We start from the raw sequence: 15820 nt of genomic DNA on the forward strand, positions 1-15820 counted from the left end.
GAAAAGTAAGCAGGAAATTGCACTAATTACTCAGTTAGACTAATACTGCATTTTAAGTGAGGCTGAAGGGGCTGTCGGCTCCGACAGCAAGCGGAGCCGTCCTCACCTGCGTGTCTTCATTGGCCCACCTGAAGCTGGTGTTTTCAAGCAGCCATGATTTCTGCCCATGTAAGGTAGAGGGACCCGAGCTGGGTAATGGACATTCGTAGCTGACACCCCGAGGAGGGACAGCTCCGGGGGCTCCGGCGGCTCTCTGCGGCCCTGTGCAACAGACGGGGCTTTTCTGCGCAGCGGGGCACGTGTCACCTCTGGTGCTGGCTCCACAAGACAGCCGGTGAGGAGGAATGTTCAGGAAGTCTGAGAGCTGATCTACTGAGTCTTGCCAGCCTCCAAACTCTGACAGACCGGTATCGTGTGCTGGGAAGAGCGCGTCAGCCGGTGGGCCCACACCAGGGGGCCGCTGGGGAGGGTGAAAATTGGAATCACCTGCACCCCCAGGCCTGGCTTCTCAGGCGGCAAAGCCTACCTGGGGAACCTTCATAAAACCAAGAATGTGAGTGAAAAAGAACTGGTTGGGAAGAACACACCAGATGTGACTGAAGTATTTACAAAACAACACGGGCTACAGACCAAAACAAGGTGGACCTTATTAAAAAACATTAAAGCCCCCCAAAATGAGACTTTTTCTTCCTACTCAGTTTCAGAGACAAACATTTTGTAAATGTAATAGGGAGGACACTAGAGCCTGTCCTGCCTCTGGTTTGTGTACAGGCCCTTCCCGAGTTGGACACAGAGAGGGGCTGGGGACAGGAGAGGGAACAGGGCTTGTCACATATGTCACGGGTCTTTCCTCTGCAGCAGTTCCTGGAAATGACCAACTGGGGAACTGCTCAGGGGTTCCGAAAGGAGAGAAAATATTTATTTGACTAAGACAGACAAAGTCTTTACTTCCAGGGTTTGCCTTGCAGGTGGCTGCGGGGGTTCGGGTGGCCGGCGGGGCCCCCAGCAGGCAGGCTCTGACTGCTGCGGGCGCTGGGAACCTTGGAGTCTCTTCCGGAGGTGTTAGCTTGACTCAGCCGGCCTGAGGGGACAAGGAAGAAGGGAGCTGAGCTGCAGGAATGATCCCGGGGACAATCTGCCAAGTACACTTTTAAGCTAATGAAGTTTTAACGCTATAGCCACTTTTAAACTAATAAAGTCCTATTCAGCATTTATTGAATACTTAAGGCTAAAACCTGTTTATCCTTGAGATCAACTTAAAGGTGAGGGAAGGGGCAGGCAGGAAAGAAAACCCGACAGCTTTTCTGTCTTCTTCATTGTTCCTAGTCAACCCAGCCTGTCCCACCTTCCTTCTGGGTAGAGAAGGGGGCACGAGGGATTAGCGGCTCGAGAAGAGGAATTGGTGGACAAAGGAAAGGCCAGAAGTGGTCTAAAGGGGCCTAAGAGCAAGAGAAAGAAATGAAAACTTTCCAAGAAGGAGCCTCTCAACTCTGCCTGAGATACATCCACTTTGGTAAATTCTCTTCTCTTTGTCTGTGCACAATGCCTAATTTTTGCCACAATCTGGGATCACCAACACTTGCCCCCACTCCCTGCACCATACCTGTACCACCTCCCTCAAATATTTTAAGACTCTGAATGTATTATTATAAGGGATCAAACTTTTCATATAATGAGGTGATGTTCAAAACTATAAATCTCAAGCTCTACAGAAAACACGATCTCAAAATATCTTACTGGGATTGTCTGCAGGACCCTGATCCTCTTCCAGGTAATACTCTATCTTTTTTAGGTCTTCTGGGGTAAATCTCCACTTATTCTCAGCTGGTGGGGGTGGCATTTTAGGGCTGGATCGTTTCCGGGCAGAACCAGGAGGAAGGGCTTGTTGGCAAGATGCTGGCAGGGAACCCGTAATCAGTCCTTCTGGAAATTTCTGAGCTAAGACTTTCAGACCTAGGCATGGAAGATCATCAGAAAAAGCAGCATTAACATTGGGAGACCAAGGCAACATCAGACAAAGGGCCTGCATGTCTCCTAATCTTTGGTCTCCAAGTTGAGGCCAACACGAGGACGTGCAATCTTTCTTAACTGTTTTGCCATTAAGTAAATTACACCAGAAAATGTTGCTTGTTATGTGGGATTGTAAGCATTCCACCAGAAATCCTTCTGCTTAAGTCTTTAACATCAAGGCTTTCTTACAGAGCCCTGATGCAAAGTCAGTATCTCAGGAATTTAAAACATGTGCTGATAAAGCTAACAAAAGTTTCACACAACTCCTGCCTCCCTCCAGCCAGCATGGTTTTCTCTCCAAAACACCAGCAGACCTCATTTTATTGCGCTGCGCTTCATTGCATTTCACAGATTTTTTTTGTTGTTGTTGCAGATTGAAGATGAGACCCTCCCCCAGCAAAAGATTATGACTTGCTTTACTGTAATACTTGCTTTGCTGTGGTGCTCTGCAGCATCTCTGAGGTGTACCTGTACTGAATTCTGACCACTCTGAGCAAAAAGGAGGTGAAGTGCAGTTGCAGGATTGTGAATCCAAACATCAGTCTTTAAAGTCCTAAGCAGAACGCAGCTCCGCTCACCTCCGGAAAGCATGAAGAGGTTTTCAAATCCTCGCTCGCACATGGTGGTGGCCGCCTGGCTGGCAAGCCTCTCATCGTCATCGTAAAGAATGATGATCTTGCCGTGGGCATTTTTCTAAGAGTTAGGGGAGTTAAGGTTCGACCACACTGTGTCTGTGCTCCTAGACTATAAGATACCCCCAGGGAACACAGAACTGTCCGAGTTCACCTTTCTGGATTCTGGGAAACATCAGACACCCCTCTCTTTACCCATCACACCAGCAGTTACTAGATTTCTTTCCGTCGTAGAAACCACACAAGCTGGTATTCTTTTCTTTTATAAATTAGTATCACCGTGGCCCAAGACAGCATAGTTATACACTATATAACCCATTAGCTCTGTTATCATCACGACGACCCTGGAGAGTAAGTATTACAAGCTCCATGTTAGAGGCAAGGAAATAGAAAAACTTTTATGTCCAATGTGTTCTAATGCAGCCGTGTTTATAATAGTTAAAACAAGGGGGGAATCACCTAAAAGAACAATAGAGATAAAAAGTTGAGTAAATTACAGTAAATCTGAAGATATTTACAATGCATCAAAAAGGGAGTTTATAAAGAGCTGTGTTACTATGAGAAAATACATTGTAATATCAAGTGGGGGAAAAGCAAGATACTAAACTACATATACAGTATGATTTCTGCTTTATTCAAAAATATGTAGAAGACAGTCTGGCATAAAATATACAAAAATGTAATAAGAACTGTTCAAATGGGTGATTATTGAAGATTTCAATTCTCTTTCTTATGTATTTCAATATTTAAATTATTTTCTACTTGTCTGATTTTTTATGAGTAAAAAACTTAACATTTTACGAAAAAAAGTTAAAGTAGAAGGAAGAAAATTCACTTTGTAAGTTTTACTTGGGAAAGCTTTCTGGGGTGAAGTCTTAGGACTAACTCTTAATGGGTCATGACCTTTAACCTGATGTTCTTTGGCCCAGCGCAGTATGGCCTGGAAGCGTCTGCCATCACAGTCAGCATACTCAATAACAGCTGTGGATCCAAATTCTAAAATATGCTAATAAGCTAATTATTATCAAAAGTCCTTCACAGAGTTTTCTCATTAGGAGCATGATTCATGATACGTTTGATTCTTATAATCCTCACTATCACCCAACTCCTTAAAATGCAACAAAGGATACATATTCAAGAATATCATTTGAATAAGGGTTCATTGTTCTAGACAGAGTTGCAATTGGGTAACTGTAAGCTGTAAGAAAGGAAAATTAGGAAGTTTGTAGCTCTCCTAGTACAACTTGGCCCCGATCCCCGGTTAGTTTAAAGTCTAAGAGTTTAAAAGAAATATATTTACAAAATCAACAATAGTTTTGTGGAAGAAGAGAAACAGGACACCATGAGCAAAATATGAAGCTTCACTTGACTGTTTCTGACATTTAGCACGGGGCCCCGGAGCCATCTGAGAATGTCACCAGTCTGTCTCAGAGCCTCACGGAGAAGCCAGCACTCAGGTTCACACGTCAAATCAGGCTGTGCCTCCTTAACTGCTGACCATAGGATGTGGTTCAGGCTGCTGGGCTGCAAGACCAGGCTCTGTTCTTGGGAGTGAGGCAGTATAAAGCTGCCTCTCTCTTACCTCCAACAATGTGGCACTGCTGGTAAGAATCTCTATCGCGCACATCTAGCAGCAGGAAGGGGCAGTCAGGATAAGGTTTGTCTTTGGTGCTGGGCTCTGCTTTCTTCACTAGCCCTTTGTCTAGATCCAGTTCCCCAACACCACTGATGACGCTGCGGGTAGAAAAGTAGGTCAGCAGACACTGGTCAGGTGGCTAAAGGTCAGACGGATTTCTTCAGAATAGTGAGAGAGTGCTCAGTGTCTTTTCAAAAGACACTTCAAAGATAAAGGAAAATGGATAGAGGGTCTCAGTTCTGCCTCTGAACAAGATCCTATGGACTCCTATTCTGTCTCACTGACCCCAGGGAGGGACCCACAGGTCCATACTTTCAGAGGCATTTGGAGAAGGAATAAGATTGTCAGGACAGGAAAAATAGAGACATTTCTATGTGTATTCTGTGTAACATAAAGTAGCAACAATGTTTTCATATGTTCATACAGTGACCTGTCCAATATGGATTTGAACCTTAATTTTTTCAGTAGTTATCTGTACTTCCATTTTATAGGTTACAATGTTGAGGTTGAAGAGGCTTTTAGATTTGGAGACACTCATATAATCAGACACGGGAAAAGCTAGGAGGAAAATGAGACAGTTCTATTTCTAAGGTCATAAAAATCACTAAAATTGGTTGCCACATTAATATTATAGGCAAAATGTGGTTCAAGCATGAATCAAAGGAATAAGAAGAGTGGATGTTATGAACAGAATGGCAAGTAGTGAAATGTCTCTGTGAGAGGAAGATTACTTTCCTAGGCAAATATGAAGACATATACGCCAAACCACCGACTGGCATGTAGTATAGTTCCTCTCCCATCACAGCAAATCAAATTTTGCATTTAAATGTGATAAACACTATAACTATATAGTGCGTATCTGTTGAACCAAAGGAGGAGAAACTGTCTTCAATGGAAGTCTCAGTCGATCTTGTTTTGAATGAAATTTTAGAGTTCTTGCACAAAAGTAGTTACAAAATAATAATAGTGGTATAGATGATAGCAATTCTTTCCCTAATTGAACTATTTTACCAAGTAGAAGGGATGGGTATGTGCTGAAAATTAGCACTGTCTTATAATGAACAGTTCATATTTGTGAGAACATGTTGCATCATAGTGTATGGAATAAGGACCAGCCACATGCAGCTGGAGAATTGACCCCAAAGGCTGCTCTCACTCTTCTTTGCACCTATTTGATATCAGAGCACTGTGTGTGACACTCTGTTTTTCTTCTGATTCCGGTCAGGATAATTAGATGCTGCAGCAGACAGAAAAGGTGCAGAAAATCATGCTCTCTAAGTCAAAAGGCAGTAGTTGTAAAGCTAGGTCCCAACGCAAACGTGCATACAGGAAGGCTGAGAAGAATGGAAGTGAGGGGTGAAAATTAATGCTGTCGTATCAATAGATTCTTATATTCACTGACCACGAATGCTTGGAAGAGATTCAGGAGGTGGCATTTAGACAGGTGAAAATGTCAGACTTCACTGCCGCCAATCGGGTTCTAAGGTAATTAAGCCTCTGAAATCGGTCTTTAGACTAATAGGAAGGTAAGATGCAGTGAAAGCACGAATCTGATTTGAGTACCTCTGGAGCGTCGAGCGGCTGGAGTCCCCTGCTCCCACGCAATTTATGAACTGGACGGGGCTTGGCGACTGCTCGCCGGGGCTCCCCTTCCCATTGGTCCTGGCAGTGATTTCAGCATCAGGGTCTGAAGTCGCAGAATCGTTGTCTAAAATTTGCAAACAAAGAAATAAGTACGTTCGATTGTAGACTTTGTATTTGTCAGGAAGCGTCACTGAAATTAGGTCAAGAAAAGGAACTCCCATTACCTTACATAAATTGTTCTATAAATTCTAGTATATGGGTTCTCAAAATGTCTTTGGACACTGGGGTCCCCGGGGCCCCTTCAGGGGATCTGCCAGGTGAAAACTATTTTCATAATAAGGCTAAGATATTCTTTGTCTTTGTTACTGTGTTGATATTTGCCCTGATGGTGCAAACAGAATGGTGGATACAACTGCCAGTGCCTCAATAGGGGCGTCAAGTTGCATTAGTAATCATTCTGCTTTCACCAACCCGCAGTCGTAGTTAATATGGCAGTCCCACTAAAAAATGTCTCTGACGATGCAGTGATAATGAATAGTTTTATTAAATCTCACCCATAAGTACACATCTTTTTAATATTCTGTGTAATGAAATGGGGAATTGCACATGGCCAGTTTGCTACATAGCCAAGATCCATGGTTGTCTCAAGAAAAGGCATTAGTGCGATTATTGCTGCTTTTGCCATGAACACCATTTTTAATTGGAAGAAAAGCTGAGAAAAACTCTGGTTACCTAGACTTGTGTAGTTGGCAGACATTTTCCCCAAAAATGATCTAAATGAAAAAGGGAACTTGTCCTTTGAAGGAAAACGACTGACGGCATTTGTTGCAATGATTAAATTTTGAACAAAAATCATAAATTTGGAAACTGTGCCATCAGGAGCTTGACTGTTTCCCTAGACTTAATGTCTTTTCTGATAAGATAGGCGGTGAAATTGATCAATGTGATTTTTTTTTGATACTGTGTAATGAAATTTGTCAACATTGGGAAGATCTTCATAACTCAGTGAACCAGTAATTTTCACACAGCCAGTGTATGATGGCATACGATCATAGATGGATAAAAGGTTCATTCAAAGTGTAAGACAAGCCCAGTGAGTTTTAATGAAACAGAGTATGAAAAGTTCATCGATATGATTTCAGATTCCACATTACAACTAACCTTTAGGAAACTATCAGTCGTCAGGCTTTGGTGTCGTATCAAAGAAAAACTTCCACAGTAACTGAGAGGGCTATTAAAACACTCTACCCTTGTATGACCACAGGTCTGCGTGAGGCCAGATTTTCATATGCTTCAGCCCAAAGGGCACACTGCAATACTGAATGCAGAAAATAGGAGAATCGCTGTCTTCTATTAACTTTATTTAGGTCTTTATTCAGGTAGACACCAAGACTTATAAAAAAGTAAAATAGTTCCATTCTCAGTAAATTTTTTTTTGTTTTAGCAATGTAGCTATTTTGCATAAAAATATGCTATTTCTATTTGCAATGGGTTTAATATTGTTATTTTTAAGTGAAATAGTAAGTAAATATTTTTTAAGTTCTCAGTGTAAATTTTTAATGCCCTAAATATTAACAGGTTTAATTTACATAAGCCAAAACTCCCTGAGGTCCTCAATAACTTTTATACACTATAAAGTTTATATATATAATAAATTTTATAGTGTGAAGGGAGACTGATACAAAAAAGTATGAGAATTTGCTGTTCTAACTGGTATAACTAGAAAAGAAATAGAAATGAGGTCTTAATTTGCATATAATATAACATACTGAGAAACTTCAGGAAAATCCCATAAAGAAAATAAATATGTGGTTAGATTTTAAAAATACTAACAAAATATTTTTCCTATACATCAATTAGAAAATAATATGAAGATATCATTTACAGTAACAATTACAGATATACAATATATTCTCCTAGAAAATAAACGTATTAAGAAATGTTAAGGTCCTATAAAAACTTCTAAGTTCTTCAGAGATCATATAAAAATTTTAGAGACACTAAAGACCTGAATAAAGTGAGCAAAATACTTTGCATGTTCCTGACTGGGTGACTAAAAGTTAAATGATGTTAATCCTTTCCAAATTTAATTTAATTTTTAGCCTTAATACAAATCCCAATGGTACTTTTTCAAAAAAAAGTTTAAAAGGATTTTTACTTTATGTTTAAAAAGAGCAAAAGAATTTAAACATACATATAAAAATTTGGAGAAGCTGACTCATCAAATAGTAACATATATTGAAAAAGTAAATAATCAAAGCAACGTAGAACTACAATCAGAACAACAGACTACAATAGAGAATGCAGAAAAAAATCCTAGAATACATATACAAAGCTAATATATATTAAAGGTAGCATCACAAATCAGTTGATAAATGGAGAACTACTGAATAAAGAGTGTTGGAATCATCTGTCAACTATCTAGAAAAATCAAATTTAGATAACCCCCTAATATCATATACCAAAATATTTAACAAAAGGATTGGTATTAAAAAAAAATAACAAGTAAGCTAATAGAAGAAAATAAAGGTAAATACTTTATCTTATTATAGAATTTATGAGTCTAAAACAATAAAACAAAACACAACAAGAAAGGCTAAAAGATATAATCATGTAAAAAATGCAAACCTCATATATGTCAAAAGCCAACACAAAGAAAATTAAAAGGTGAATGAATAATAAGGTAGGAAAAAAAAATCTGTAACATATATGGATGAGAAAAGGTTAATATACTTAATTCACAGTTGTTGTCGTTTTTAATTAACTAGCTCTTTAATTGAAAAAGAATAATGTATACAAGTTAAAAATGCAAAAAAGACAATGTGGAAATAAAGCCTCCTTCTGATTCCAGACCCATAGCCCTCAGGCCTCGTCCCTCAGCGGTACCAGCTTCCCGTATTTACATCTCCTTCCAGAAATAAAACAACTGCATACTTTTGCATGTATTTTATTTCTTCCCCTTTTTACATGTACAGAAGAATGCCATTCATACTGCTCTACACGTTGTTTTGTTGTTTTATTTTTATTTAATAATACAGCTTGGAAATTGTTCCAAATTATCAAATAAAGATTGTTTTCTCATTTATTTCCAAGGCTGTGTTGGTTTCCAAAGCAAAAAACTATTATATAATTATAATCATAAAGCTTTCATAAATCAATAAGTAAAAGATGAAGATTCCATTAGAAAACAAATGAGAAAGGACCTGTAATGTCCTCAAAAGAAGAAATACACATACATGATCAATGAACTCCCCCCTCCACACACAGCTCACTCTCACTATGAGAGACATTCAAAATAAAACCATTACATACCATTCTTCATCTACCAAACTAGCAAATATTTATAAAAATGATAATTACTTAGTATTGGCTAGGATGGGGAGAAACGCGGCGGGAACACGGAAGGGTAGAACCATTCAGGAAATAACGTGGAATCAACACTGAATGTTTCAAAATTGTTTTACCCTTTGTCCATCTGCAACGATTTATCTTCAGGAAATAATCGGAACTGCACAAACACTTATGTATTTACATGCAGCATGACTTTGTAAGAGTGAAAAATTAGACAAACTGTAATGCCCCAGCAATGAGACTAATTAATTATGGTATGTCCAGAAATGGACATGATATGACTGCATGGCCTTTACACTGAAGCTTTGGAAGTCTATTTAATGACACAGGAAAGTATGCATGATGCCATGTTAATTGAAAACAGAGTAATAATAAAGCTATGCACAAAAAGTATGGATTTGGGTGGGAGTTAGATAGGGGGGAACAGACCAAAATGTTAACAGGGATTATTAGTTATTTTAGTTTTCTTCTTTATTTATTTTTTTGTAGTTTTCTAATTTTCTAAAAATATACTTTTAAGTCAGGAAAAAACAATAAACATTATAAAAGGTGATTTTGTAATCCTTCAAAGATAGCCGGTATGCAAACAGATACAATCTGTTCTACAGGCATTCCTGAGTGAGTTATTATTCTGTGTAGAGCACTAGAAAAACACTAATATTACTCACACATTATGGTGTCCTATTTTACAAGAGTCTATTTTGCTGTGCAAATTTATCTCCAAAGAGAAAATTGCATGTTCCTATATGTCCTGGTGCTGCAATCTCTATAATGAATTAAAAGACCCAGTCCAGGTACTTATATAACCAGGTTAAAATTGGGAGTATTTGTATGAGGAGACTCAATTATCTCTGTTACAAAGAGCCCTTCTTTCTCTGCTGTGTGAGAGGCATCTGTCAAAGATAAATTCCTGGCTTTTTCAGATTCTCTTTATCCTTGCTAACAAAAACAAGCCCAGGGAAATGACAGTTGAGTTGCACAAACCCAGTGTTCAGACTTCCTGAGAAACTTGTCTTGAAATCAGAAGTCAAATTACTGGCCTATATCAACCTTAACAAAACACATTCCCCTTCAATAAACAGCCACACATTGATGAGTGAGTGCTTCAGGATAAAATAAAGACCTTAACTCTGTGTATTCCTTTCACGAGACTACAACTAAGAGGGCTTATTTTAAAGACTCGGTATCTAAGGAGAGAAATCTGGAGCCTACGTATCTTTCTGGCCTTATCTCCTACCAGGCACCTATTCCCCCCTCAGTGCACAGCCGGACCGACTGGATTACGTGACTCCCCAGGCACGCCGGGGGCCTGTTCCTCTCCGTGCCTCTGCCTGCTCCTCGGCCAGCCAATGCCTCGCCCGCAGAGTCTGGTTTGAAAGCTTTATGAAAGCCTACCTGTTTTCTGACTGGAAAACACCTTCCCTCCCTGGGAACCCCCACAGCAAAGACACTGGTTGCTACGGGAGACACAGAGAGTTGTATTCTAGGTCCATTCCTTACTGGCTGTTTTATGTTCGGCAAGTCAATGAACCCCTGGGCTTGGGCTTCTCATCGGCAAAGTGTCGCTTCCTTCTCGAATTTGTGAGAAAATTAAATAAGAAAACTTGTATGAAGTACCTAGTATATACAACAAATGATGGCTTCCTTTCAGTCTTCCATTATGGATTTCTGCCACGTTAGTGGTTTTGGGTTTCTGTTATCGTTCTCCTCACCCAACACACAAATACATGTGCACGTGCACACATGTGACAACAAACTCCATGTATGCAGAGCTATGTTTTATTCATCACTGTAGTTTCATAGCACCTAATTCTGTGGCCAGGACATACATAGAAAGCACTAAAAATATTTGTTGGAAAAAAAAAGTAATTAGTATATTAAACACATCTAAAACACTTAAAACTACAAACGCTAGAGCCAGAAACCCAGATGGCATTTTAAAAGAAATAGGAATTAACAATTAAAGCACAGGAGAGCATTTCTCAGAGAGTAACAATCTAATTACAAATAGAGACACCCAAGTCCCAAGCGCCCTGAAACAGAGCAGCAGAGGGCCCGTACTGCAGCCAAACGGTCAGTCTACTGCTCCGCATCCTTAATTCTCATTACCTTCCAGCCTTTGAATCTCCTCCGCTGTCACTTCCAGTGTTTGATCAGATAAAGAAGCAACTTGGATGACCTGAGAGAAAAAAGAATGAAATGTGTAGATGTGTGTATGTTCGTTTGTGTTTAAACAGAGGCAAGGCTGTCTTTTTACAAAAGACAGGGAACATCAAAGATCTCTTGTTTTAAGAAATTGGCAGTGTCCCCAACTAGAGACTAAATCTCAGGTCTCCTTACTTTGGGAGTGGTAATTACACTGCAGATGATCATTCCAGAAGAAAAGAGTCATTTAAAACATTACACAATAAACTTGAAAGGCCAAAGGGATAATTTAGGACAAGAAACACAAGAGTCTAAAACTGCATCCATATATATTCTAGACCCAACATAACATGTTATTTCTTGAAAATGTAATGCTTACAATAAGAGAATTGTATCAGCAATTCTTCATGCAAGGAAGATATAAGTGTAATTACAAGTATATTGATTATAACACTGTATACCTACATATAGTTTTTAAAGCACTTTTTACAACTTAGCTCCTAAGACCCAAGATTCATCTTGAATTACACGAATGGAACCCTTGTTTGGGGGCCAGAGAGACACTTGGTCCATAACTTTCAATGAAAGAAGAAAATAGCAAAATAGCCCATGAAAGACTTGGCAGAAGAACTCAGTCATAGAAGGGATATTGTCTGGTTTACACACAGAAAAATGTCCAAGCAACCCAGAGTCCAGAACTCGAGATTCTAAATATTAAATTAAATGAACAAGAAAATAAAAACCTAAACCACAAATGTGATGATTTAAAAGTAGAATGGACATTTTACTTTGTAAAATTCTTATCAAAGGAAAGAGAAAAATTTCACACCATCCTCGAATGAACACACTTACCTTACACCAATTAATTTTCCCACAGGTGAAATATAAAGGACCAGGAGAACACCCTCTGCAAGTATCACCTAGGGCCAAATTCAGAGGGGCCCACATAAAGCAGCACAAATTAGAGTCTTACTCCAAAGGAAGATCATTAAACTTACCAGCTGGGCAAACGTCGTAACTTTGAGTCTCTTGAAAAGTTCATCTTTTTTGTATCTATAATCTGAAAAGCAGGATGGGACAAATATTTTTCTAGGTTTATTTTGCTTTCTTAGAGGTATTCCTTCTTTCTAGTCATCAAGTTATGTGGTATATTTTTCAAGTTATTTATATGCTTTTACATGCGTTACCTCATTTGATCCTCATGAGATCCTCAAGATTAAAAGTGGCCAGTATTATATCTGCTCTTCATTTCCCCGCTTTGCTTTGGCCAGTAAAAGGCCTACAGGTGAATATACAGACCACCCCTTTGTGTCTAGAGACTTTATCCCTTGCCTGTCTTTTATGAGTCTACCATTTTCCTTTTACTATGCTCTCTCTACTTTGGCCATATTGTACTGCATTTTTGTAAGCTACTCTAAATCCTTTTCAAAACAAAGCAGAGAAAAATGTCTGCATTTTTAAAACAAGGACAGAGACCCAGAAGCTGGGTGGCCCCGGCTGATAAGACATTGACACCCTACTACTCTAACCCTGCCTTGAAATGAGAACGATTATATTCCTGAGGTGATGGACTATGCTAGAGACAGGACAACACTTTTCCCCTCAGGCACAATGCTGAGCACAAAGCTATGCCTGGTCATGGTAATCTTTTGTGTCGGTCTCTCTTCAACTTCACTCCAATAAAAAGCAACCTACTCAGTTTTGCAAGGTGAAAAAGCTCTGGTGATCTATTGTACAACAATGGGAATACACTTAACATAACCGAACTGTACGCTTAAAATGGTGAAGGGAATACATTTTCTGGTATGTGTTTTTACAATTAAAAAAATGGAAATCAACCTAAAACATCAATATTTATTCTGTGCTATCTTTACAGTTCTGAGACATCATTCCTCCAATGAGGGGATTTCTGCAATTGTTTGTGTTACTAATTCTTCATATCACAATAAACTCTTTTTTAAAAGTTTAGCCAATCTCACTTTATCTAGTCTCTGTCCCATAGAGGCATGTTAAAAGTTATCTTCCTTAAACTTTTCTGAAAATGGCTGCCAATTCTGAGGTTTTCAGCATTAAACTCCCTCCCACTCTCACCCTTTACTCCCCTTGTAGGTTTTTATACTGGAGCCCATGACTCCTGAAAGACTATTTCATTATTTCAGAATTACTATAGGTGGGCTGGATAATTACTATGAACTTCACAGCATAAATGTCTCATAAGCCAAGGCTCCTAGCAACAAAGGAAAGGATTAAGGTATTTAAGACTGTTTACCTGGTGTTCTAATCATTTCCACGAATTTTCCTTAAAAACCAGCACAGACCGGATAGTTACTTTGGGAGGACAATGTTTGCTTGATTTACCAAACACCTTATGACTCAGAGTCAGGAAATGATATTACCTTAAAAACTAGCCTTTGTAAATACATCAAGACTCTTTCTTACAGGGAATTAAAGCTTCTTTGTTCTAAAATGTCTTAAAGAGAGCAATTTGGCTAATAAGAGACCATTACTTCTAGAAAATTCTAAGAACAGCTTATTCTAAGAAAATTCTTTGAACAGCTTATTCTCAGAAAATTCTTAGGAACAAGGAAACAAACCTAGATGCAAAGGAGCTTCTAAAACCCACCAGGATGCAGACCCGAACAGGCTGAGCACAAGCTATAAAAAGTGCAACTGAATAACTAAAGTATTCCCCTCAATTGCCACCAAAAGTCATTTATTTAAATCAAAATGGCAATAAATCAACCAATGAAAACAGTCAATAGCTTTCAAGCAGTTTGCACCGTGCCATTTATCCACTGATATTCCTTTGGTATAGTTACATAGTTTGAAATACTTTTGCAATTCTTCACATTCTAAGTACAAAATGTACACATTAAATCCCCCTTTAACTAAGTAGCAATTACCTCAAACAAAAACCCAGCTCTGCTATATTCTAATGATTGACATTTCTAGTGTCCTCTCACAAGGACCAGAAACCCGCTGCACATTTGAGCCTCAACTCTACTACATACCTGGTTCTGGTTTAGAAGGACAGCCATCGCTAGGACTTTCTGACATTATTACTCAGAGATAAAAAAGATCAAACTAGACGTTTGACAGTAAGTTTTAAAGTTTATAGAAAAGGACGATTTGGAAGGCTCTGTCAGCCTGTCCTTGCAAGGGCGAACAGAGCTTTAAGAATGGAGCTTCTGCTACGGTAGCTTCCCCCAGACTCCGCGATGGAGACAATCACCCCTAGTTTCAGATATGCTATCAAGTTTTGCTTCTCCAGTAAGTCTGGAGTCTAAGTCTGTCTCTCTCGAGTTACTGGAAGGACAGAGACCTAACTATCTAGGATGTTTCACACTGGGTCCAACTAGTGTCATCTAACCACCAGAAGCCAAGAATAGGCTTTGTAAACGGTCAATAGACACAGAGTGTCTATTTTCCCCAGGCAGAGTTGAAAGAATATTCAGGTTACAAAGGAATGCTGCGATTTCAGGGTTCTGTTTAAACAAGTTATTAGCAAAGGGAAGTTGGGCTCACAGTGGAAGACAAATCAAAGGAAGGAACAGAACGAGGTTTGTGATTTCACAGAAAAGACATGGCATCTAAGGTAATCCGAGGAAAGTGATGAGTCTAGAGTGTCACGAAACAAGGCAATATTCTCCTCCCTTTGACCCAAAAGAAAACCTACAACAGAAAATGGGAAAAGAGAAGGAAATAGCTTCCAAAAGGTAGATCTCAAACCAGAATCTGAAGCAATTGTGGTCGGGGAACCAGCACAAAGTGTGTGAAACCAGGTGAGAGGGACCTCCTGTCTGTCTGAAAGGAAGCCCAGAGCTTCTAAAGAGGAAAGCGTTTTCAAGGACTCTATTCCACAAGTATTTCTTTGGGGACATAAGCGCCATTTAAAGTTTAGATATTAAAGAAACCACATTGTGTGTTTAAGAAATGTTTTAAACAGGTTTCAGCAACCTGGGTGGAATGAGACACTTCTGTGGGACAAATTTTGCTGTGGGCACATGAGCTTCCACACTGAGCTACCAATGGATAGGAGGTGAAAGAGACCACAGACCGAACCTGAAGCAGGCCAGCTGCATTTTCCTGCCACGGATGAATGGGAACAACAATGCAGCCTAGGTGAGTAAACAAGCCTTTCTTTTCATGGTTTAAAATTTTAAAATATACTTAAACCATATCCTGTAAAATGCAATACAATGTATAAAATGGAATATATAAGAAGAAAAGGCTACTGTGACATTACACATTAAAAAAGAAATGGCTATAGCCTTCGCACTTTGAGGTCAATGAGGCAAACAGCAGAGTCAGCAGAAAGCTGCCCCAGAGTCCACATCTGTTATCTGGGGTTTCTCAGCAAGTCAAAGGAACAGAAACATTATCATTTAAAGTATAAGGCCTTTTGTGTATAAACAAACGTTCTCATGACTTCTGGGTTTGTAGTAATCTCTTCCTGGAAGAT

General features: G+C 39.2%; 1 protein-coding gene across 2 annotated transcripts in view; it reads right to left on the reverse strand.

The window, feature by feature from the left end:
- Nucleotides 1-338: 338 nt before the first annotated feature.
- The window catches only part of CEP41 (centrosomal protein 41), a 39593-nt gene continuing 24111 nt past the window's right edge, over nt 339-15820 (reverse strand). For both annotated transcript variants that reach the window (XM_054564577.1, XM_054564579.1), the window contains 8 exons: nt 12357-12418; nt 11323-11392; nt 5842-5986; nt 4225-4376; nt 3773-3840; nt 2589-2703; nt 1738-1953; nt 339-1081 (listed from right to left, as the gene is read on the reverse strand). In XM_054564577.1, coding sequence (XP_054420552.1) covers nt 945-1081; nt 1738-1953; nt 2589-2703; nt 3773-3840; nt 4225-4376; nt 5842-5986; nt 11323-11392; nt 12357-12418 — 965 coding nt within the window. In that variant the 3' untranslated portion in view covers nt 339-944. The remainder of the gene's footprint in view (nt 1082-1737; nt 1954-2588; nt 2704-3772; nt 3841-4224; nt 4377-5841; nt 5987-11322; nt 11393-12356; nt 12419-15820) is intronic.

Source organism: Pteronotus mesoamericanus, unplaced genomic scaffold (assembly GCF_021234165.1).
Source record: "Pteronotus mesoamericanus isolate MK-2021 breed Mesoamerican mustached bat unplaced genomic scaffold, CSHL_Meso_final scaffold_85, whole genome shotgun sequence".
In the NCBI taxonomy this organism is placed as follows: domain Eukaryota; kingdom Metazoa; phylum Chordata; class Mammalia; order Chiroptera; family Mormoopidae; genus Pteronotus; species Pteronotus mesoamericanus.